Below are 24670 nucleotides of genomic sequence, written 5' to 3' on the forward strand. Positions count from 1 at the left end.
TCGGAAAAGAACTGGACAGCAGTAAGTAAACAAAGAAAGAAGAATAAAATGTTTGAAGGTACGAAGAAAACACCGCCGTGGAACATATATATATATATATATATATATATATATATATTTATATATATATATATATATATATATATATATATATATATATATATATATATATATATATATATATATATATATAGTGAAATGGTACCTGCATGTAAGTATGAGCGAAAGGAACTCGGTGCCGTGATTTATTGATATTCCCCCCCCCCCCCCCCCCCCCCCCCCGCCCTTCCAAGAGGACCCTGACACCTCCAGCCCACTTCCATTTTCCTCAGAAGGCTGCAGAGAGATAGAAGGCTCTCCCTGTACTTTGCAACCCCACCCCTCCCCCCAATCGCGAATTGATGACTGCTGGGATTGATGGCGATGATTTATGGACACTGAGACGGAGGAGGATGAACAACTTCTAGGAATGATTTCAACCTCATTTCTTGTCGCTTTTTGTCCAATGCAAACATCAGCGTCTTCAGGTGGTGCCGTAGAATATAAAAGTGAATAAATTTAATTTAATTGAAATATAGGAAGGTCAAACAACAAAGTGTATGGTTTAGAGAAAAAAAAATTGTCAGGCCTGCGCGGAAAGCGCAGCACAGTCACAGCGAAATCGCGTAGAGCGGCATTTCTAGAGCCCGTTATAAACTCTCTTGTGGCTACTAATACAACTTTACTAGCAACGTACCCACTACGCCACAAATCATAATTTTTGTGAAGTTGGGAAGCACCCACCACGACGTTATTCGTCATTCTGCGGAGAAGCAAAATACTATCTGTGAGGCATTATGTGCACTTTGTTGATGCGACGGTTGATGATGATGTAGAATTATGGGTGAGCCCTTTTTAATGGGTTGGAAGCTTTAAACGACCCACTAGTTACGAAATTCGCTTTGTGTGACGCCCGATCGTTTAACTCTCCCACCACGCTTTATAATATACATTAACGTGAGAAAGAGAGAGAGGGAATTATCAATTATTGTTATTGAGACCCTGAGGAAATGGATCGTGGGAGCCTTACGGGCTTCCTTCGCAATCAATAGAATTGCACTTGCGAGGAACCCACTACGCTAGACATCATCATAATTTTTTGTGAATTTGGGAAGCAGCCACTATGCAATTTTTCATCAATCTGCGGAGAACCGTGGTACCCGCTAAACACCTGTAAGGCATTATGTGCACTTCGTTGATGCTGTGGCTGATGACGATGAAGTATTATGGCAGAGCCCTTTGTAATGGGTCAGAAGCATTCAACAACCCACTCGTTGCGCAATTCTCATTGTGTGACGCCTGGTAACAGAATTCGCGTTGTGTGACGCTTGGTTGTTATTTTACTCTTCTACCACGCTACATTACATATGTTAATGTGGTTCCTTCCCGACATGAAGCCTGAATAGGGTCTTTTTGCAAAGCAGTTTCGAGCACCGGCATGGCTCTTACATACAGCGCTTTCATCGGACTTTCGCAACTTTCGTGTGGTCTTCGTCTTTTGAACCAATGAGACGGGACAACCTATTCAGGCCAGTTAAGGAGGGAGGGCTGGGTTTAGTTCATTTATATCTATGGCAAATTGTTTCACGGTTCTATTTTTTTCGCGACAGTTCCCATCCCATTATTCGATCATTCTTGCAAATTACGTTTGTTAATGCCTTACCTGACTTGATTGTTTCTCCAGATTTCTCTGTACTCCCGTGTCTGTGGGGATTTATGCAGGAAGTTTTCATCGCTGTTCGGTTTCTCAAGGTCCGGTTTTCCATAGAATACTTATACACAGTATCACGCAAGAGACTCTACAAGGATTTGTTATCCATGCTTTTTCCACCTCCACTTTACCGCTCATTATATTCTGACCTTCCAGGACATGATGTACTAAAACGAGTTCGGAAAATGTATCTTTCTCCTGATACAAAAACCTTCCTTTACACACTCCATACTGATACACTGCCGGCGAAATCATGGTTGCAGAGGAAAGGTATTTTTGTTTCTTCAGTTAACTGCCGTCTCTGCGATGTACCAGAGACAGTAGAACACTGTTTTATTAGCTGTAAAGATGCCAATCTGTTTTGGGACATCCTTCAACGAACTGTTAAAAAATATTTTAACATTAATTCACATACTATACGTTACCTTCTCCCAACGTCTCTTGATGAAGTGCCCTTTGATATGTTTTTCCTTATGGGACTGCACAGTCTGTAGAAAACGCGCATGCAAGACCGTAATGCAGAACTAACCACTGCTTCAAGTATGCATTTCATGCGTATGACTCTCCATCTAAAGGACATTTACGAAGAACTTGACATAAGACCGGACTGGCACCCCATCTTGATGAGGTGTTCATCCTTACCAGCCTCCCTGTGTGACAAGCTTTGAAGAACATTACATGTTTCTCTGGACTTGCACAGTATATATGCATGTAAGCCTTTGAATGCTTTTGCAGTGCTTGTGCGATTATTGTCGCCAAGTGAATGCATCACTGCGTCATAGCGTTTGTGATAACTTCAAATCCGCATTATAATAAATACCATAAAAGAAAAAAAAAACCGGCATGGCTCTGAGGTAGGATACTGGGCTCCCACGCAGAGGGCTCAGGTTCGAACCTCGTTCCATCCTGGAAATTTTTTTCTTATTTCGTTTTTTTTTTTTTCTCATTTCGAGCGATAGTGGTTACGGACACCGGCGGCGACTGCGGCGGACAACTACGGTGCCAAAAACGGCCCTTGTTGTGATCTCCTAACAGCTTTCGCTGTAAAAACGAAACGGAAAGCAAGGCATTGGAAGCGTGAAAGCGTGAAAGCATGAAGCTGAGCACCAGGGCTAGCTCTCACATCCAACTTGTACTGGAGTCAGGGTAATGTTCACGATTGCAGACCACGCAGTCAAGGTTCAAACCGGAATATCAAATATGCTTTGCGCACGTAACGAGAAAAGACGAGACTTAAACCGTCAAGGAAGCAAATGAAGATTGAATCAGCTTGTCAGAAATATTTCAGTGCCAAATATCGCGGGAAGTAGTGGATACATAGCGTATCAGAAGCAACTCAATATTGAGGCGGGATATAGGTCGAAGGAGGACGGCAAGATATTTCTTGAATGGACAGAGGTTTTCACTCGCAAGTGATGCTATATTGGCTGGCCGCTTTTGCTGATAAAACTTCCAACAGCGCGATTGGCTGGCATTTGCTCTTATGATCACTTCTCGTCAGAACTTGTCCTGATAGTACGTGGCCGGTATTCAAAGATGACGCTAACTACGTCCTTGAGAGTATAGTATTGCCCTTTCGCACAGTTGCCTATACGCGTCAATGTCGTCTCTGGAGCATCTCTGGACACGGATCACAACAAACAAATACACTTTTTGTTGTTGTCCTCTCCTCATGGCACATACCCAATGGAGGGGATCGGCCGAGTAGTTGGTGAATTCTTCCTATATTTTCTGCATTATGTAACTCCTTGGTACGCTATTTGTTTTTAATTATTGAATCGAAGTGCCAGTTATGAGTAGTGAAAAAATTTAATGCCCATGGAATTTAGCAAGAGATTCTTTTAGTAGCAATGACATATTCCTGAACAGCAAGGAACACATGTCCCAGTGGCTGTGCCCCATGCAGGGTGGTGGCCCCAAAAGAAAAAAGAATGGGTTGTGATAATTCCAGCTCGACGAGAGGGTCTCGGGCTGGAATTATCAGAACCAATTCTTTTTTTCTTTTGGGGCCTCTACCCTGGGGCACAGCCACAGGGATGGTGTGCTGCCCTGCGCAACTCCCACCTCGACGATCAGCTATGGGCCATCCAGCAAGCCCGCGAGGCGGCGAAGAGGCAAGACTTCGACGTCCCCACGTGGGAGTCCTATGCCAAGGGACTTGAATTGCTGGTTCATAATAAAGTTTATTCCTCCCTCCCTGATAATTCTAGATCAGACGCTGCAAAAAACAACGTCTTCTTCGTCTTTAACTGCGCTGAACCAAGAACACTCGCACTGCTTCGTGGTCGTCGCCATTGGCACATGCGCGCGGCATTATTCCCCCTTTAAAAAAAAACATCGTCCCGATTATGTACGTTCACAAAGCAGCAGGGTTTAAATAAAAACTGCTGATTTAGTCACTGAAAGTATGGCTTCATCCGAAGCCCGTGAACAATTTCTGGCGAATGTCTTCGTCGCTTTGGACACTGAGAGCCGTCTGGAACAACCTCGTAATTGACGTCCCTGATGCGTCGGAGTACTACGTAGGGTCCTAAGTATCTGTATGTTTCTGCTCCTCAACGAGTATTATTAGTTTCTCATAGCATCGTGCGTGACTCATGTCACGCACACTGTCACCGCGATAAAAGGACACCTCTCGTAGTACGTGCATCCAGGACAGAGAAATCAAACATTTCGAAAGAGAGGATTTTGTCCATTCTTGGTTCATTAAAAGCTGTTTCTTGTATTTTTATCTATAAAGGGGGGACGCTGGTGCATTGGCATTGAACAGGGCATGCAGCGATATAGCTTCTTCGTTGCATCGATGTTGCCAGTACCACGGCCACTGGATGGAAGAACACTCGCCAGCAGCACCAGACACCCATGTCAGACCGCAGAACACTTCCGTGCACCGCAGGACCTAGTGATTCAGGACATAGTGGTTCTTTCGTGCTCGAATAGCGATGAATACTGGCGGAAGAGATAAAGACGACATGGTGTTTAAAAAAGAAGAAAACGGGGAAGGTTGAGGCCACCGGAACGTTGACCCGAACAGGGCCGATAGGGCCGGTTTCCACGCGACAAGCGGCGCATTTTGTCGCCTGCAGTGTCGGACGATGTTGCTTCCGTTTACATTGCAGCCTTATTTGGACGCTCATGCAGCGCGGCGCAGCAGCAACTCAAAGGGACGCGGCTCCCTCAAAAGAACGAGAGCGCGCGCTGAAAGAGAACGGTGGGGGAAGGCGGTGAGGGGGGATAACGTGTTTGCCGACGCGCGAGGATTTACGATCGGCCCGATTAGAGGGCAGCGCGGCGCGGACGTCGAGCCACGCCCCCCTGGCGGCCATATTTTATGCGCGCCGCAGCTGACGTCAGGCGTGGCGTGCGCGCTGCCGAGGAAACGCAACGGTGCTGGCGGCGACTCGTGACGCCAATCATACATGACGCTGATGAAAGAGGTCCCTTGTCTGCGATGCGCTGATTGCCTTTCATTGCCGCGCGGCAATGTCAACTGTCTCGCGTAACTTTGTTACGTGGTGTTATTTCAAGATTGCCTCCCCCCCCCCTCCTTTCTGTCAATCAGAGTCGATGAGCGCACTGTCCTGCCTCTCTCTCTCTGTCATAAGAAAAAGCTCACACGGTCACTTATGATTTTGCCTAAGACGACTCGAAGACGAAAGCCATCTTCTTTTTCTTTGCAGCAGTCGTTTGTACTGATCCCACCACTAAACCTTTCTGAACCTCGCGTAGTTTTGCAGTGCCTCCGGGATCGGCCCAATTTCGATCAAGCGACTATGTTATGGCGTCATCATGTGACGCCTCGTGATTTGACGTCACAGTGACTGGACAAATTTTGGCAACCTGTGACGTCATATTATGACGTAATTACGTGATGATGACCTTTGGAATCACTCGTGCTAACGTCGCGCCAACGCGGACGGTCACTTTTCGCGTTTGAAGAGTCATCTAAGGTTTTCGCTTTATTAATCTGTGCCGTATACTTCCGCACATAATGCGTAATGTGAAACAGGCTGGAGTTTTCTTATGGGACTGACGAAGCAAAGAGCACGTAATCTGTGCTCAAGAAGTCATGAATGTGTCACACTTGTGTGCTACGAGTGCTTCGGCGAATAAAAAGCAGTATTATTCGCGCAAATAGCTATACACATTTTAAACTATCTTGGTCCTCCGGTAGGTCAGTTCACTGCACGGACGATGTTCGTTACATCGTTGTGCCTTTCTTCGAAATGATTCCACAATTTCATAATTTATTGATGCGACACCCACTTCGACGATATCTCGTTCCATTCAAGAAAAGATACAGGTCGATCCTGCAAGGTTCTTGCACGCCTACCCAGCGCGTCAAAGTCGCTAGGCGTCGCGAAGAAGAAGACATTATTTAATGAAGATAAAGAATGAGAGGTCGCGAATAAACAATGCGACAGAATGGCACGGTGATGCATGTATGCGCAGACATGTCAAAGGTGAAGCACTGGGCGGCTTTGCTGGAAAACGCTATCTAGATATTTCTCATCACCGGTCACGCATTTCTCCTGTACCTTGCGGTTGAGTTATCTACCGGGAAGTTTCAGGCGCACGAACGCTTCACAATGCGCACGTAATGTCACGCGTCTTGCAGAGGCGTATATTCGCAGACCACACGCGGAACCATGGCCCAAGAAAGAAAAAAATCCAACCCATTGATTTTTTATATAGCTTATCTCTGTAGCGCTGTTCGAGCTGTCGTGAATGGGGCTCCATTATGGCCTCGGCGTCACGTTTAAGTCTTTCGTAGATAACCATTTATCGGAGGACGTCGCTCGAGACGCGATTTGTGTCCTAAAAGAGAGGATCATTCCGTAATATTGTACGTATACAGACACCACGCATGTTGACCACGAAACTCACCGGTTCAGCCTCAACAATGGCAACACCTATACTTCCTCAACAGTGGCAGCCAGAAATTATTTTCGGGGAGGGTTCAAGCACCCTGTATGTATTATGCGTGCGTGTGTTTGTATGCGCGCGTATGCACATATATACAAAACCGAAAATTTTTGGGGGTGGAGGAGATTAATAGTGTACGCTTAAAGAATTCACAACACGAGCGAACACACACTACATACTAAACAGAACGACACATGTAGGACAACCGTCGTTCCGTGTAGTTTGTGTGTGTTCGCTCGTGTTATGAATGTAAAAACAAGGCTGGCGGAGAGGGGGGGGGGGGGGGGGGGGGAGTCGTTATTGCAAGACGTCTCAGCTGGGGTCTTTGCAGCGTCGTCAGGGTTTCCTAACTTCACTGTATCGCTTTGCGACGATCAGCGTTGAAAATATCTATATCTGGGCACACGGCGGGGCGGAAGAACGAACCGTGCCGAGATACAAAGCGGGCGGCGGTCAAGTGGCGCCTTTGAAGTTCGCCGATTCGCTATCGGTTTCTGCAGCATGCGTCGCGCAGGTCGAGAGGGTGCCTCGGCGTGTATACCATCGACGCCGTGCTGGCTGCAGTGACAGCCGGACCCTTGCCGCCATATGGAGTCGCAGCATACAACAGCGCCACTCGGATCATGCGTTATCTGAATCCGAATGTGTCACGAAACGATCCGCGAGAAACTCGGCTAGACCTGAAACCTGATATGTGGCGGAACTAGCGTCGATCTGCAGATCACAACTCCGCTGCCCGAGCGAAGGCGTCCCTAGCGGCAAGAAGCGCAGATTTGGCGGGATGCTCTCACGCGCTTGCAATGGGGTGAAATCGAGGAACGATGCCTTTTACGATGGCTATACTTTTCGTCCTTTTCGCGCTTGGCCAGTGACCAGCAGAGCGACGGTACATCCGCGTTATCAACGTGGTCAGTCAGCCGCAGATGGTGGACGATAAGAATACATAAAGCTATAGTGTCGTGACTAGGGCGGCTAGAGGTTTTAAGGTGATGGCGTTACAGCGCACGTCCGAAGATACGCCCTCGGTGTAAAAATTGGAAAGCGATCAGTGCATTTTTGCTAATTTATTTCCGGAAGAACTTCGTTAAATCGAATCCAGTGCCATGAAAGCTTCATTAACCCGAGTTGATGACAACATTGAACCCTATATATGGGTACCTACAAGGAAATGTAAATTTCTTCGTTAGATTGAAAAATTCGTAAAATCTGGTTTCGTTAGATCGAGTTTTAGTAGTATATGCTACATCTAAAGTAACGCTACTGCAGGTTTACTTGTAGAGCCGCCTTGTGAAGCTTTCTTCAAGCACTACGTTGAGATTACTTCCGCATCTTGCCCAGTCATACTGCGCTGTTTCGATTCAAGACAGTTAAGAAACGCCCACGTGCAGGAGGGGGGGGGGGAGTGAGAGAAAAAAATTTCCTTTCCACAACAGGCATCAGATGTAGTACATATCCTGCGTCTCGAACAGTTCTCGAACTACACAAAAAAAGAAAACATTCGCGAAATAACGTGTTATAGTTCAATATACAGTTACCTGTGCTCTAGTTGACCTTCACCTCACTGAATGGCGCCACCGGCTATGTCATGCTCATCTGTCTTGAGATCCTTGGGTCAAAAATCGGCAGATCCCACGCAATGTGGGAATCGATGTAATGCGAAGTAGCCAGCAAAGAGCTGCATACATCGTCTTATTTGTCATTGAAGCTAATCAAGTCATTCATGTCGTGACATCTAGTTCGCTATATATCGCGAGATTGTCATACATGCATGAGTGTACAATCTGGTATATTCCATGCTAATGAAACATATATTCTGCTACATAAATACGATGCGTGACCTGCTATTTATGTTCGTCACGCACTCCTGTCATGCCATACCAATTTAGATATATATCCAGTTAACAAAATGGGCCCGAGTGCACCATGAGCGTGGCGTCTAAATCATACCCTACATGACACGCATGTCATGATTTTCGTGTTACCACCTGTTATTTATGTTCGTACAGTCACGTCGCGCAATACCAATTTTGGTGTACATCAAGCTATAGCGAAACGGCCGCCAGCGCACCATGAGCGTGGCACGTACGTAAGTCATGCTGTACATGACATACGTGTCGTGTTAACACCTGCTATTTGTGTTCGTCCACAGTCACGTCGCTCAATACCAATTTTGGTGTATATGATGCTAGCGAAACGGCCGCCAGCGCACCATGAGCGTGGCACGTAAGTCATGCTGTACATGACATACGTGTCATGATTTTCATGTCAACTCCTGTTATTTGTGTTCGTCAGACAGTCATGTCGCGTAATACCAATTTTGGTGTGTACCAAACTAGCGAAACGGCCGCCAGCACCCCATGAACGTGGCACGTAAGTCATGCTGTACATGACATGCGTGTCATGATTTTCACGTTAACTCCTGTTATTTTTGTTCGTCACACAGTCGCGTCACGCGATACCAATTTTGGTGCACATAAAGCTAGCGAAACGGCCGCCAGCGCACCATGAGCGTGGCACGTAAGTCATGCTGTGCATGACATGCATGTCATGATTTGCACGTTAGGCCTGTCCTTTATCTGCGTCATACACTCTTGTCACGCCAAACCAATTTTGGTTTATATCAAACTAACGAAACGGCCGCAAGAGCACGAAAACAGTGGCATGTAAATCATGTCGTTCATGACATGGGTATCATGGTTTTCATGTTATGACCTGTCATTTATGTTCGTCATAAAGTCATGTTACGCCATACTAATTTTGGTGTACATCCTATTAACGAATCAACGAAACGGCCAGGAGAGCACAAAGTCGTAGGCGGCTAGATAGATAGATAGATAGATAGATAGATAGATAGATAGATAGATAGATAGATAGATAGATAGATAGATAGATAGATAGATAGATAGATAGATAGATAGATAGATAGATTAAAACATCGCCCCGCGATTTGCACCCCTGCTCGCTCCACGCTCCCGCTGTGACGGCGCGAGGTATTTTCGCGGGCAGTTCGTTTTGTGTCGGTTGTGCTGTTCGTAGGAATGCAGAACTCCAGAAATAATTGCTGCGTTGTTGGGTGCAATAACACCTACAGGAATTCTCCGGGCACGCGTTTGTACCGGTTTCCGTTTATAGAGAATATGAACGGAATCGGCATGAATGGTGGATCGCACTCGTTCGACGACAAAAGTGAGTTTTGCCATGGCAGCAAAACACTAGCCGCGACGACGAACTCGGCTGCACTGGTTAAGTCGGCGCAGCGAATGCAATGCCATGGCCGTTCGATGGAAAGCGTTTTTTCATTCAGCGACCGTGACAGTGCAATTGCTGGTATCGCCAGTTTCAAGCTGCCGCTGAGTTCGCTGCTGCGTTAGCCCGAAGGTGATAAGCTGTGATTGTTTAGTGAGTTAGGCGGCCCGCGTTACACGTGCGCAGTTTCGCTCAACGGGCTCGTCACCCCCGTTGTCTTCCCCCAGCTCATGCATTTTATGTTGCCGCGCTCGCCTGAGGATAAACGAGGTCTGGCGAAAAGAAGCACACGCGCTAACGCTATACGCTCTCTGACAGCTGCTAACAATTTGACGTCTTTTGGAAGCAAAGGGGAAACAAAACGCCTTCAGATAAGCACCAAAGCACGGCGCAGTGGCTTGCCGCCGCCTGCGTCGTCTGCTCCCTTATCCCGCCATATCTGCATGCTGCCGTGGCCGCTTTGGCGCTGGAGGCAGCGCGCGACTGTGGCGGCTCCTAACGTACGCACGGGCGCTGACTGAAGAAACCTGTTAACGGTCATGAAGATGCCCTCGTACTTCCTTTGTAAAGGACACTTCCACATCGGCATAGTGCTTCGAAAAAGAAGAGGTGTCGTTATTTGAATAGAACTCAGCCTTGGCCAGGCTCCAATATTCATCTGAATAATACAGTGCATGGAGTGCAGTGCAGCGCAGCGGCTAGATAGATAGATAGATAGATAGATAGATAGATAGATAGATAGATAGATAGATAGATAGATAGATAGATAGATAGATAGATAGATAGATAGATAGATAGATAGATAGATAGATAGATAGATAGATAGATAGATAGATAGATAGATAGATAGATAGATAGATAGATCTATTTCACTTCCTTCACTTTATTTAGCGCTGCTCACAGACAGCAACGCACGCGGCAATATATGTTTATGCATCGTCAACGTTACGACGGCGTGAACCGTTATTTTTCATAATTTATGCACCATGCATAAGGTGGCCACTCTATTTCGGCTGCGCTGCTGCATCATGAAACTGTTACGTTATGGTTCTTTAGGAGGAGAAAGTACTGCGGCGGAGAGAGAAAATGTGGGAAACGGGAGGCTTGCGTGCGTGCGTGCGTGCGCGCGTGTGTGTGTGTGTGTGTGTGTGTGTGTGTGTGTGTGTGTGTGTGTGTGTGTGTGTGTGTGTGTGTGTGTGTGTGTGTGTGTGTGTGTGTGCGCGTGCGTGCGTGCGTGCGTGTGTGCGTGCGCGATGGGTGAAAGAAGAGACAGGACAATATGTATAGATTATTACGACTGATACGGTTGTCAAACAAAGAGAGGGAGTTCGCGATATCGAGGAGGAAGCAGCACGGCAGCCGTGTAACAAAGGTGGAGCGCAAGAGATAGCCGATTACAAAACAACTTCCCTTCCAAGGACGCTGCCGGTGAAAGAGAGCCTGCATAAAGCACAGTAGACTGGATGAGCCCGAAATGAAGCATCCAACGCGGAAGCACCATTACCCCTTGCCTTGCGCTCTCCCAGCATTTTTTTATTATTATTTGAGGAGTGCAAGAAGCCGGATATTTAAGATGAAACGTGGAATACGTTGGAAGACGCCAATTATGTAGTTGCCGCGCTCTCGAAGACAGAGTCTGGCAGTGAAAAGACGGGCAACCGCTGGTTATAATCACGTAGTCCGCTGTTGCGTGTATATAGATCTCCGTAAAGAGAAGGTCCCCCCTTTTGCCATGCATGCAGGCGGAGCGGCTGGCCAGGATCACCGGTGACCTGAAATAGTGGCCCTCGCACCTCACCTATTCCCTTATTTCCTGTGCTGATTATGCCTCTCGCCCCAAAGCTGTGTTTGTGCAGTGGAGACGTTTATGGGTTCAATTTTTCATTGCAGTTCTGTTTTATCGCCCGTGCGTTCGAGTAAACGACCTTAGTAGCCTAATTTCTCGCGTTTTTTAACTTTATAAACAGGATTATCCTGACTCTCTTCCCACAGCAAGTCTCGCTGGAAAGAAAAAAGCCAACTTTGCATTCCGCCCCCGTTCAACCGCGGTCGTCACAGTATGAATTCGACTTCGCGGCGCACAACAGAAGGAGCACCACGTTGCCACTGCTGTCAGTGCAACGGCTTGGAGCTCCACACATGGACGTGCCCTCTTCAGTAGCAGATGCAGACGGCGCCTAGAGAAAGCCCAAAGGAAACAGCGCCATGGGTGTCTTCAAAGCTGGCTTCTTGCCGGGGCCACCCTGTAGACCTTTCTTGTCCTTTCACAGATCCTTCGCCCGCGGTCTTTCCTCGGCTTTCTTCATCTTTTTTGTGCGATTATTTTTCTTTAGCATTTCCAGATAATCGCCGTCCGCAGGCAGCGTGTGAACAAAACAGAGGCGACAAGAACACCGGTCTCGCTATCACGGAGGGGGCCCCGAGGCAGTGTTCTTTGTAGCCGCCGCCCATGCTATACACGTCTACACGGCACTGCAGACGCCACGGCGCGTACACTTTCGGCTGTGCTCAAGCATCTTGGCAATCAGACGCTTCAGTTACGGAGGGGGGGTGGGGGGGGGGGGGGAGGGAGTTCACAGGAGCTCGCTCTTTTCCTCCAACCTAGCTCGAGCCCCCTGCATACCCCCCCAAGGCTGCATACCATATCCACGGCCCATATCAGCCCCTAATTGGCGGCTGACTTTTGTTCTTGACACCAATGCCGGAATGAGAACTGTACAAACGAATTCCAAATTTTGATCACAATGGAAGATTAAGTTTGGTCGGACATAGCGTCAGCAACTGCTACAAGGACGTTCATGAGTTTCTGACGAGTAATGCACTGGACACTAAGGAAACCGCTGTATTAGGTGGTTTTTGTACATACGCACCACCTCTTCCTGTCCCCATCGTCATCTTCATCACTCTTTTGCCCCCTTTACCTTTTCTCCACTGTACCGCAAAAGCTGAGGCTCTGCCTCCTTCTAATAAATTCTCTCTTTCACTCTCTCAGATTAAGTTTGTGTTATCGATGGCATATCTCTAATCCGGCTTGATTCCCCACTTTACCACCCCCACCTCTGGGCAAACGGGAAACCTACGCGCCTGTTGGCAATGTTCTAACTCGGAAGCAGGAGATCGCCCTCCGACTCCTCCAGACTAGATCGTTCCCGTCGCCGGCCACTATCGCGTGCGATCAGCTAGCAACTTTTTCTCATTTAATGTGGCGGTGCCCCCGCTTGCGCGTTTGCACAAGAAAGCATCACGTCAACAAAACAGAATTCTTAAAGTGCATCGCAAGTCCTGATCTGGCGAATCAACTCCGGGCGGTCCAGGGAGCCTGTGAAGCGTTTGGGAACCTTTGGCTCCCGATCCCTTCGCGGGCGATGCCCTCCGCGGGTTTTTGGGAACCCTCGTCCCAGGACACAATAAAGATCATCTATCTATCTATCTATCTATCTATCTATCTATCTATCTATCTATCTATCTATCTATCTATCTATCTATCTATCTATCTATCTATCTATCTATCTATCTATCTATCTATCTATCTATCTATCTATCTATCTATCTATCTATCTATCTATCTATCTATCTATCTATCTATCTATCTATCTATCTATCTATCTATCTATCTGTCTGTCTGTCTGTCTGTCTGTCTGTCTGTCTGTCTGTCTGTCTGTCTGTCTGTCTGTCTGTCTGTCTGTCTGTCTTGGAAACGTTTATTTCGGAAGCGTGCACGCGGGGTGGACAAAGATGGAACGGAGAAGAAAAGAAAACTCGGATGAGCAGTTAACCTGGAAAACAAGTTTCCCATTGTCTGTTCTTGCGCTTGTGTCGTTGAAAAGCGTATACATATATAGCGCAATCGCAGTGTTTCGCTTCGCAACCGAAAAACGACAGCTTGCTTATAGTTGAAATCAACCCCTGACGCCACGCTCTTTATTACTGCAGGTGTTCGTAGCGCCAGCTCGCACCATGGCCCCATTTATGACAGACATAGATATAGCATACCGGAAGCGTGTTCATAATAATTAACACCAATAGTACATTCGGGGTCACACTTTGCGGTGCTGTGATGCTGACAGAGCATTTACGAAGATTATCGTTTGACGTTTACTTCTGATCTATGTATATCTAAAGAAAAAAAAATAAGGCGATAGTCTTGCGATATCATCTAAGCAGATGCGTTACGTGACCGCTGCTCGTCTTCAGTGTATAACGATGCAACGTTCAACCCAAACTTAATCGTTAAAATTTCGCTTCGTGATTTTACTGCAATTATTTATATTTGAACACCACAGTTTATCCATGCCGGTTCTGTCCACTTATATCCCTGACATTGAAATGAAAAGGTGGAACGGTGCGATTACAAACGACTTTTTCAGGCGAAGCTTCTTTCGCGGCGCCGTATGCGAAAACCCCGGCGCCGGCGAGCGTATTGTGTGCGCCGTTTTCCAATAACTGATGCTCACTCGATCGTGGGCTTGTCGGCGATCGGCCTTTTCGGATGATATAGCAATCTGATTTTTTTTTTTTATCGAGGTTACTTGTCACTTTACGTCGCCACATTTCATTTTTGCTTGGATATCAACTCACGACCGTCGTTGTTGCCTGGAGCAAGTGAAATGTTCCGCTGCTAAGGACGTGGATGAAGGTGCAATTCCTGGCATGGAGGAAGAAAACTGTTAGGAGAGAGCATTGCGCAATTCGAAAGAAAGAAAGAAAGAGAGAAAGAGAGAAAAGAAAAAAAGAGAAAGAGAGAGAGAAAGGAAAAGAAAGAAAGAAAGAAAGAAAGAAAGAAAGAAAGAAAGAGAGAAAAGAAAAGAAAGAAAGTAAGAGAGAGAGAGAAAAAAAAGAAAGAGAGAAAGAAAGAGAGAAAAGAAAGGAAAGAAAGAATGAAAGAAAGAAAGAAAAGAAAGAAAGAAAGAAAGAAAGAAAGAAAGAAAGAAAGAAAGAAAGAAAGAAAGAAAGAAAGAAAGAAAGAAAGAAAGAAAGAAAGAAAGAAAGAAAGAAAGAAAGAAAGAAAGGCACGCACACGCAAATCTTCGCTTGACCCCATTTCCCGGAAGGGCAAGAGCTCCTGAATTTTTTTTTTCTTCAAGGTCAATTAACATCTCGTACGTACTCCACAAATATACAGTCTTGCGAGCCGTGATTTCATCACAAGAAAAATTCGGCAGATCCCACGCGTCGTGGGAGTCTGTTTCATGCGAAGCAGTCAGCGAATACTTCTATGCTGCAGTGTATCTTATGACTTTGAGCCAAGCATTACGAGGTGGATCGACGTGTTTTTGTGAGTGTAGCTGTGTGTACATCGTGGGCTAACAAGGCATATCGACAACGACAACAGTGGCGTTAAAGGGTAACTTATGGTGCGAGGTAACGTCAGCCCTCACGTTAGAGTACATACGTCAGTATTATCGAAATTAAAGGCACTTTATGGTGCAATTATGTGAATATCATACGTAACTTTCGTTAATATATTCCTCTGGGGTCGAGCAATGTTTCAATATAGCTTGCTGAATCATAGGAATACAACTGTAGTGTTTATTTGACTGCTATAAAAGCGGAGCCAGCACTGCAACCACCGACGTTAATCTGATATGTCTGTATCGTAGTAGTACATATGTAGTGTTTATTGCTTTCTTGTAAAATTAGATAGCCAGCACCACAATCACAAGTGACGTTGCAACGACATTACGCCTGCATAGGCTGTTTTTCCACACGAATTCGTAGGCCTGGCGTGGCTCTGGGGAAGAATACCTGATTGCCAGGAAGAATGCTTGGGTTCGATTCCTGCTGGGATCCTAATTTTTATTCTTTCCATTCGTCGGGTCAACGCTGTCGATGTCGTTTTTTCTTTAATTTAAACGCACTCGCATTTAAATTACCAGTGTCTGTTCTCGCCGTTCCTGGGTAGATATGAACTGTCAATTACCTGTGGCGCATACCCGTACACCGCGACCCGTGGTAAACGGGTATGTGCCACACGTGCCTGGAGGAAAGGGTTTGACGACGTACGCGACAGGATTTTCACGTTATTCATGTCATGACCCGACAGCCATATTCGTCGAATGATCTTACGCTCCCAATCCCATGACAATTTTGGTCTACACTAGTTAAGGAGGCGATCATGAGAGCACCCAGACGTAGGCGGCTATATAGATAGATAGATAGATAGATAGATAGATAGATAGATAGATAGATAGATAGATAGATAGATAGATAGATAGATAGATAGATAGATAGATAGATAGATAGATAGATAGATAGATAGATAGATAGATAGATAGATAGATAGATAGATAGATAGATAGATAGATAGATAGATAGATAGATAGATAGATAGATAGATAGATAGATAGATAGATAGATAGATAGATAGATAGAAACGTTCAAAGTACCAAAGGTTCGCTAAGAAATGCTTCGCATTTAATATGCTTTTAAAGGACATCGGTGTTGTTGATTATTGACAGCGTCATCGTGGACTACCGATGTTGAACGAAGGTTCTCAATATCAAGGTTGCTAACATTCACCCAGTTGTTTCTCGTCTGAAAGGGCGACGTTGTGTACATTTGGACAGCCTTCTACATCGACGATAAGTAAAAGCCTTTAACCGGAGGCCTTGCGCATATATATAGTGGAAATGAGCACCAACGCATACAGTGACAGTATTTTATGTCGACATTACAAAGCTTTCCTATAAAATCCGATGGTGAAGTTCGCGTGTCAGCCCCGGGACGCTGCATAGAGTGACGCATTACTTAAACCTGTGTCGACCAGTTGTAGGATTGCATTGATCGTCCGCAATAAAATGCTGAGCCGAGGTGTCGCGCAGAGAAAGAACATTTCGCGCAAACTTCTGGTTTGTAAGTCTCAGAAAAATTTTCTCGCTTAAAACAAAAAAAATATCACTCTTTTGAAACAATTTGTATGGGTTACTAATGAATCGCACTATGTACACAATTATCTATAAACCATACTTTTACTTGGACCTCTACATTACGAAAATGAAGCCGCAATTTGAGTCAAAATTCTATTTTTGCCAATTTCGACAATATTTTGTCACAACGTTTCTGCTTGTGAAGTCCACGATGTGAATATATCCATCACTAAACAATTGATTTTTTTTTTTATAAACGTTACAATTGCTGCATTCCGCACTTATTTCCTCATGGCCAAAAATAATGTAGCTATTATTAAAGTATCATCGTCGTGAAAGACCGTTGCCTTTGGATTCATGAAAAAGACACTTAGCACTAATGTCTCGAAGGAATAAGTTTGAGCTATTTCTCACGACGCAATTTCACATCTGCGCACAAAGTTCGAAGCGCCCTCACGGCATCACAAAATTATTTTCTCAAAAATGTCGTTTGAATAGCTATATATACTTCCCATTTTCAGATATACCTAGTACCTTTTTAACTATATTTCTGGCTTAATTTGAAAATTTTATGCGCGTGAAGAAAATTTGTGTAGCAACCACATTTTCTATTTGTAGTACTAAACGCCTTCTCTAATAATTAAACTCGATCCGAGTCCTGGCCATTCTTCCGTGGTGTACATCGGTGACGGCAGCGGGGTTCAAAAGGGACACACTTGCAACCCCCTCCCCCCGAAAACCACACCAGCGCTCCCTCCCAAGACAAAATCCTGCCGACGCCCATGATGGTGTATATAAACCATAAACCGATGGTTAACCAACAAACAACCCAGCATATGAATTCTCTTCCCCTCTTTGCGCTAATATTTTCTAAATAGGGGATGTAACCGAATAGACCTGTACAATTTTTTGCTTGTTGTAACCCGGTGTCTTCATCGATACTTTGGCAGCGTTTGACCTTGGACGTCAGCCCTTGTGTGTGCGTTTATATTCGACAGAAAGGAGCAATGTGACCATACATGCGTGAAACTCATCACTTCTTACTGTTTAATTACACTTGAAGGAAGGAGAGGAACAGGAGAGAAAGGAAAGGCAGGTATGTTAACCAGTCTAGAAAGACCAGTATGCTAAGGTTTTGCATGCGGTAATCGTGAAAAATGGGGAATTAAATGCGTTAAGCGCGGAAACTATAAAGCAACTGAATCAACTCAGTCTCAAAAAACACTGGTCATCACGTAAAGCGGAATGAGTGTTTTTAGTTGTTTTTTTCAGTCACGTTTCACTCTGCGGGATCGTAGTCTTCAGTGTTGTCGGTAACGCGTTGCAAGCTACGGCTTTATCGGTATCGGCGTTACTTTTATTGGTAACTTGGTAACGTACACGTTACCATTTCAGAACTGTAAACGGGTAACGTACTGACGTTAATTAACATTTTCCGGTAACGGGAGGTGTATAGTCGGGTACAACTTTAGAAGACAGGAGAGGCCCCGCCCAGATGACCGAAGTGCAGTAGCCAATTGCATCCGTGACTAAAGAAATAGTCCCTCTAAAAAAATTGTGACTGCTCCGTCGGCGGGGTCACCGGCCGTCCGGCTCATGACGTCACCTGAGGTGCGCGCCTGTTGGTGGAGGCTCGTGTGCATCCGCCTTTGAGGGGAAATGCCGCTGCCTTCTAAAGTTGTACCCGACTATAGCAACATTTTATTCCAATTACCCCAGGAGTTTTGCACAAAACTAATTCGTTTCGTAGGTGCCACTTTCCCAGAGCTCGCCCCGCGACGTTCTTTTGTCGCAGTGGCGGACTGCTGTCGGCCCGTGCAGGCGTTGACAAAGCGACTCCAGCGAGCTCGCTTTTTTCTTGTTTTTTTTTTTGCGCAAGGCAATTGCGAGGCAAGCTGTACGATGACAGCTTTGAACTGCAGCTGCCAGCTGTTGCTTAAATTCATCAAGTTGTAGTTGGTAGAAAGTTGTCCGTGCAATATTCTAGCGCTGTTTATCAGCTTTGATTTCGAAAATAAATTTTCCTTCTTTCTGTCTGCAACTGCGGCTGCGTTTTTGTTTATTGAATTCCTGAGCGAGCGAGGCTCACCTCAAACACCATCTCAAAAACACTCTCAATTGGTGCGGTAATTGCGCAGGTTAAAGTGAAAAAAAAAACCATTATTTGCATGGCGAAACTTGCAGCGCACAAAGAAGGACACGAACAAAGAAAGTGAAGACAGGACGACAGTGGCTGCACACGTGACAATGCGTAGCACTTTAAGTGCTCTTTTCATTGTGTTCCTTTCCCCTAGTTTCCTTCTATTTTATTATTTTTCTTTGTTAGCCCAGCCAGCAGCCTCGGCGCCTGCGCGCTACTGGTCAACGTACGTGTATCTCTGCTTATACTGAAATGCAAAAAAAGACGCGTACCATCAAGGAAGGATTCAAGACAGAACAGAATAGGGCGTCTATAGTTATCCTGACGCCCTATTCTGTTCTGTCTTGAATCTTTCCTTGATGGTACGCGTCGTTCTTGCCTCTCAGTAAGAATACCCGAAGAACAAGTTTTACTAAGTATATGTATCCCCTTGGCTCATTAAACAGCCTTTTGGAAGTAAGCGCATCGTCCTGTCCTCACTTTCTTTGTTCGTGGCCTTCGCTGTGCGGTGGAAGTTTTGCCATGCATGTATCACCACCAACAAGCCCCCCGCGTTCATCCTTTCAAAATTGTTTATGTGCGTAAATTGTTTATGTGCTCAAAGGCCAGGGAGGCTAGTGGAAGACAAGGTCTTCCGTCCTCCATCTGAGCGGTCTGGCCCGGACCAGCTACTAGCCGGATCTCGCAATAAAGTTGTTTCATTGATTAAATGTTTTTTTTTTTTTTAACACGATGGCGTTAAAGAGCTCGTTTCGCAGAAATTCCGGTGTCAGCGTCGGTGTCGGCGTCTTTGGTTGTGAGCGAAAATCATCATCTTGTCCTTGACCAAAAAAAAAAAAAAAATCGAGAAAGCTGCAAATAAAATAAATAATAAAATGTTGGGCCAGAGTGAGGATCAAACCCAGGCCGTCTGCGTGGCAAGCATGCAGGGTTCTATACCACACAGCCACGCCTCTGCTTGGAACTGCACTGAAAGTATATTTTCATGCTTCACAAACATACGCGTCCTGTATACAGGTGTCACAGTACGAGATGTATTATCGCAGTAATACTGCGTGGTACAAGCTTACATTGCCATCGGGCGTCACACCATGTCAATATCATAACGACTTAGTGGTTTAAAGACAGCCACCCATTACAAAAGGCACACACATTACTGCGCGTTTTCCATTAAGACCACGTATACATATATATAGTGGGCCCATCGCAACTTCGAAAAAGTTTCTCGTGCATAATTGTTCCTGGTTTAAAGCATGCTACCCATTACATAAGGCACACATGCACCTTGGTGCACGCATTCTGTTACACACTGATATTTCGAAAAAAAAGATGTAACGCGCACAGACGTTAATTCTCTCACGCCACCGGCCTCTTGACACGCTCGTGATAGATTCTGCAGCGTCTACAAGCGCCAACCACACTGCGGTGCCTTCTTCATCGGCGAGTTTTGGTGGGGCATCAGTGTCAAGTGGCGCACGACAACGAGGGCGGCAACGAAAGACGAAGGCAGAGAAAGCAGACACCAAAGATCGGCGTACTGCGGCTATGAAGCCACTTCGTACTTTGTCAATTACATTGCAGTAATGCACAATCTGAACTTCTCGAGTAACAATGTACAACAAGAAGTATGCATGCGCACTATAGGGGCAGGATATCGCTATCGCGTTCAACTTTTTTTTTTTTTTCGAAACTATGCCGTTTAAGCATTTCTTTATATCGCGACAAAATCTGCGCTTCTTTTTTTTTTTTTTTTGTTAGTAGAAGCATTCCGCCAGAATCACTGTAAGTTTGTTGGAGCAGTAATGTTTTCCAGTGAGCGTTGATGAAATGTCATTTTGTGTTTAATGTCGCACTGAGAAAAACAGCTTCACCATGTGCCACACAGTTATAGAAGTCATCACATGTACCTCTACGGGAAACTTTAGGCCGCTATAATATTGCTAGGATTCGGCACGTTTCTGCAACGTATACTCTATTTAAAACGGTATTTCCGGTAAAATTGTTGTCTGGGCTATATCTTATGTGAGACATAAATATGAGCCTTACAATATGGTTACTGTGGGTTCCTGCAGCGAAGACGCACCGATTAAAGTTTCTGACAACGAAGTAACGACAGAAGTAACCCGCGTTACTTTTTTTCGGTTACGGTAACGCGTTACCGTAACGTAACGTATAGGGCGGTATAACGCGCTCCTTTTTTGTCAGCCGTAACGAGTAACGCATTTAGTTACTTTGGTAACGCCACACTGTCTGTAATACAGTATGGTACGCTGTTAAAAAGATGCGTAATGAACACAAATTAATCATTTCCTCCCCTTTTCCCTATAAAAAAAGAAATGGCTAATATACTATGTCGACTATAAGTAACCACAGGCGGCACCAAAAGTTTACGGAACATATACAGGAAGTTTTCATTTATGTTCAGTTAATTTATGACGCTTATAATTTAATAGATAACTGTGCACGTTGCTAAAACTACTAAATGCTGAAACTTTTATTTAGAGGTCATATACACATGTTCGAAATCAGGACAAGCGGGAATCTGTAGCATTTTCGTAAATATTGCGTCCCGTCAGGTTTTGTTGATATGTGTACGCACTTGTACGCACTTAAACAAACAAACAAAAAAGAAGTCCGCCGGCTTTTACATCGCGAATATGATGAGCAGTTATAGATGCATAGATAATTAATTGCGCGATACCATTAAGAGTTGATTATGTACTGTTTACAGATACGATGCATGCGCCAGTAAAACTGCCCGTTCGACGGTGCACGTATATGCGATGATACCACGTGTGACATTTCGAAATTGGGCCTATGCCTTGCGTTATACAGTGTATACTTCTGCACGGGACCAAAATCTTTGAGAACGCAAGGAGATGTTTATAATGTATACTGAGGGATGAAACGGTATCCTTTATTGTTATACGGCGATTCATTCAATTCAGTTTTTTTCTGCGGTAATGTAATCGCATCGAATCGAGAAGACGCGAAAAATATTTAGAGAAAATCTTGCAGGTTTATGTGGCCACTGGTCAATTCACGACTGCGGACGAACGATGCTCAGCAGAGGACGGACATGTATACGTTGTTTATACGAAGAATGAAATAAAAAAAAGTCTGATATAAAGCAGGAGAATAATATGTTGATGTCCTATTTGATACGCGTCCATGAATACCGGTTCAGCTTCACGACAATATATGACTCCGATAAATTGAAGGACACGGGTGCTCGTGAGATGGTTGAGGCTATTTCACGTTCGAGCGAGTCGTTCGCAGTGCACTGGTGACACGTCCGTTAAAAAAAAAAGTTAACGTGATTTAATCAGGTGATTATCCATCGAGTCTGCGCTTTTACGAACGGCAATGTCGCGCATATGTGTCTTGCAGAACTAAAATAATAATAATAATAATAAATGTAGTGTGCACGTCACTGGCGTAGGGGGGGGGGGGGGTAAATTGACCAATTTTGCATTTGTATATGCACAACATGTATAAAATAAAAGTGACCCATGCCGCCCCCCCCCCCCCCCCCCCCCCCTCCCGAGAAAAATTTCTGGCCACGCCACTGCTGCTCGTAATCAAAAACATACTTGTGCATATACATTCAGGCCACACCAGGTGTGGCACTTTTACGTTATGGTAAAACGTCAAGCCGAACGAAATATACGCAAAGGGAAATGCCGGTCGCACTTGCCATCATACGTCGTCGAGTTCCCAACCGCAGCGCGCACCTTCAGCGTGTGCCGTGCAATACAGGAAGACCGGCGAAGCGGCACGCGACGCGAGCACTCGTCCCGTCGTATCTGGTGATATACGACAGCCATTAAAAGAAGAGCGGCTTCTATGGTAGCCGCTGTCTTTAAACGATTCGGCTGCGAATGGCTTCTTCCCCCACCATTCGCACCGTTTACAGCTCCGTCCCCCCGATAATCTGAGCAGGGGAGGGGGCCCGCGGTGCTTCAACCGTCGTCGGCACTGCAGGTCCCGTCATGATGCGGAGAGGTCCCTTCGGAACAATCGTGAACAGGTGTAAGTGACAGTTTTAGCGTTTGGAAGTGACGCGGACAGTGATGTATGCATATAGACTAGTCTCGTTAACGACCGGACATATGTTTGCGTGGCCGTGCGTGCGCGTTGGCCCGTGGTTGAGTGTCATGGACATGAAACTCGGGTCTCTGATGTGGAGGACACCGCGCGGCTTCTGCGATGCCATGAGCGACGTCCATAAAGTGGACGCACCAAACTGTTATTAAGTGCGGGGTATTATCCATTCTGGTTTGTCAAGACGCTCGACCAGATGACGCGAAAACGCGTCCTCGTACGTCTCAAATGCTGCACGTCGTGAACGGGGAATACAGGTGAGACAAGATGCTCACCGGGGTTTGGTTGCACCTGGTACGAGGGCTTCATCATCCACTCGTAGGGCGACCTCGCCGGCGCGGGCCTGGACACCGGCTGCGGCTGCACGAGTCCCGGCGAAGGCGTGCCGCCGCTCAGGTCCGACGGGGCCAGGCCGGAGTCCGGGCTCGTGGTCGGAGGTTCGGGCACCACCGCGTAGCCTCCGTACAGACCCTGAGGCTGCGGCTGTTGCTGCTGCTGTTGCTGAAGCGCGGCCCAGTCGTCGTAGCGGTAGCCGCCGCCGCCCCCGGTCCAGTCGACGGCGTCTACCAGGCCTCCGTGCACGGTGGCTCCGAAGCCGGCATACTGCGGGGGCGGCGAGCAGCTGGTCGGGTAGCAGGTGGCCGCCGCGTACTGGAACGCCGCCGCCGCGGTCCCAACTTCTTGCCGCGCCGGAAACATGGTGCGCTCTGCTTACCGGCGAGCGTTCGCGGACAGCGGCGCCTTCCCGGACGTCCGAGAGGGCCTCCAGGACTCCGCCTACCGACGGGACCGCCCCACTCGGTGGGCAGGACCCGCGCGTCCCGCCTCGCGGCACAGACGGCGCTGCTTGCGCCTCTGATTTACGGGGCGTCCGCGGTCGAAAGGCGAGAGATGAGAGGCCCGTTTCGCGGACCGCTGCTCGCCGCGATGGGTCTGCGAGACTGAGCATGACACTGCGCCACGGGCCTCTCTGTATCGAAGAGCACACACACACACACACACCGCCGCCCGCGTTTATTGTTTTACCGTATGCAGCGTCGATGATCCTTTCCGGTGACACCCCCTTCCTCCGTTTTGACCCGCGCGCCATTTCACGGGCTTCCCCAAATGAGACGGCGTTTCCCCGAGCTTCGCTTTTATATACACTGTCATTCTTCTCGCGTGGAGGGGTCAACGAGGTGTGCGTGCGTAGTTGTGCTAGGTCTGTTTAGCGTTCATCCTGACGACAGCGTGACAAGCGAGGCGAGGCTCACGGCGGGCGCCTTTTCACTCAACTGGTCGAGGTGAGCTGCGACGTTTCGCGATTTTTCGCTATAATCGGCGACGTTTTTATTCCGAAAGCGCCTGCGTGTCGTGGCATGCGACCGCACAACGACAGATGCCAGCGTACAACATCTGTCCACTGACCGCGCATATGTAATTTTCAGCCCTTTTCCTCACGGTGTTCTTCCACGGGTTGCTTATTTAGCCCTAACCAGCTTCAACCTCATCGCTCTATCTACATCCTCGGGAGTCTCTAACTGTTTTCCTTTCTCAGCAGCTTTTCTGTTACAAGTTCGATGTGACATGCTTTCCTCTTCATCTCGACTATAGACTATCATCTACACCTGTCTTAATCTCCTCTTTCAGACTGTAATG

General features: G+C 46.4%; 1 protein-coding gene across 2 annotated transcripts in view; it reads right to left on the reverse strand.

The window, feature by feature from the left end:
• LOC119382804 (homeobox protein CDX-1) overlaps positions 1-23774 on the reverse strand; it is a 39594-nt gene extending 15820 nt beyond the window's left edge. Inside the window, exon 1 of one of the 2 annotated variants that reach the window (XM_037650663.2) lies at positions 23308-23774. In XM_037650663.2, coding sequence (XP_037506591.1) covers positions 23308-23731 — 424 coding nt within the window. In that variant the 5' untranslated portion in view covers positions 23732-23774. The remainder of the gene's footprint in view (positions 1-23307) is intronic. The other variant, XM_037650664.2, reaches the window with a different exon arrangement.
• Between the last annotated feature and the right edge of the window lie 896 nt (positions 23775-24670).

Source organism: Rhipicephalus sanguineus, chromosome 2, assembly GCF_013339695.2.
Source record: "Rhipicephalus sanguineus isolate Rsan-2018 chromosome 2, BIME_Rsan_1.4, whole genome shotgun sequence".
NCBI lineage: Eukaryota > Metazoa > Arthropoda > Arachnida > Ixodida > Ixodidae > Rhipicephalus > Rhipicephalus sanguineus.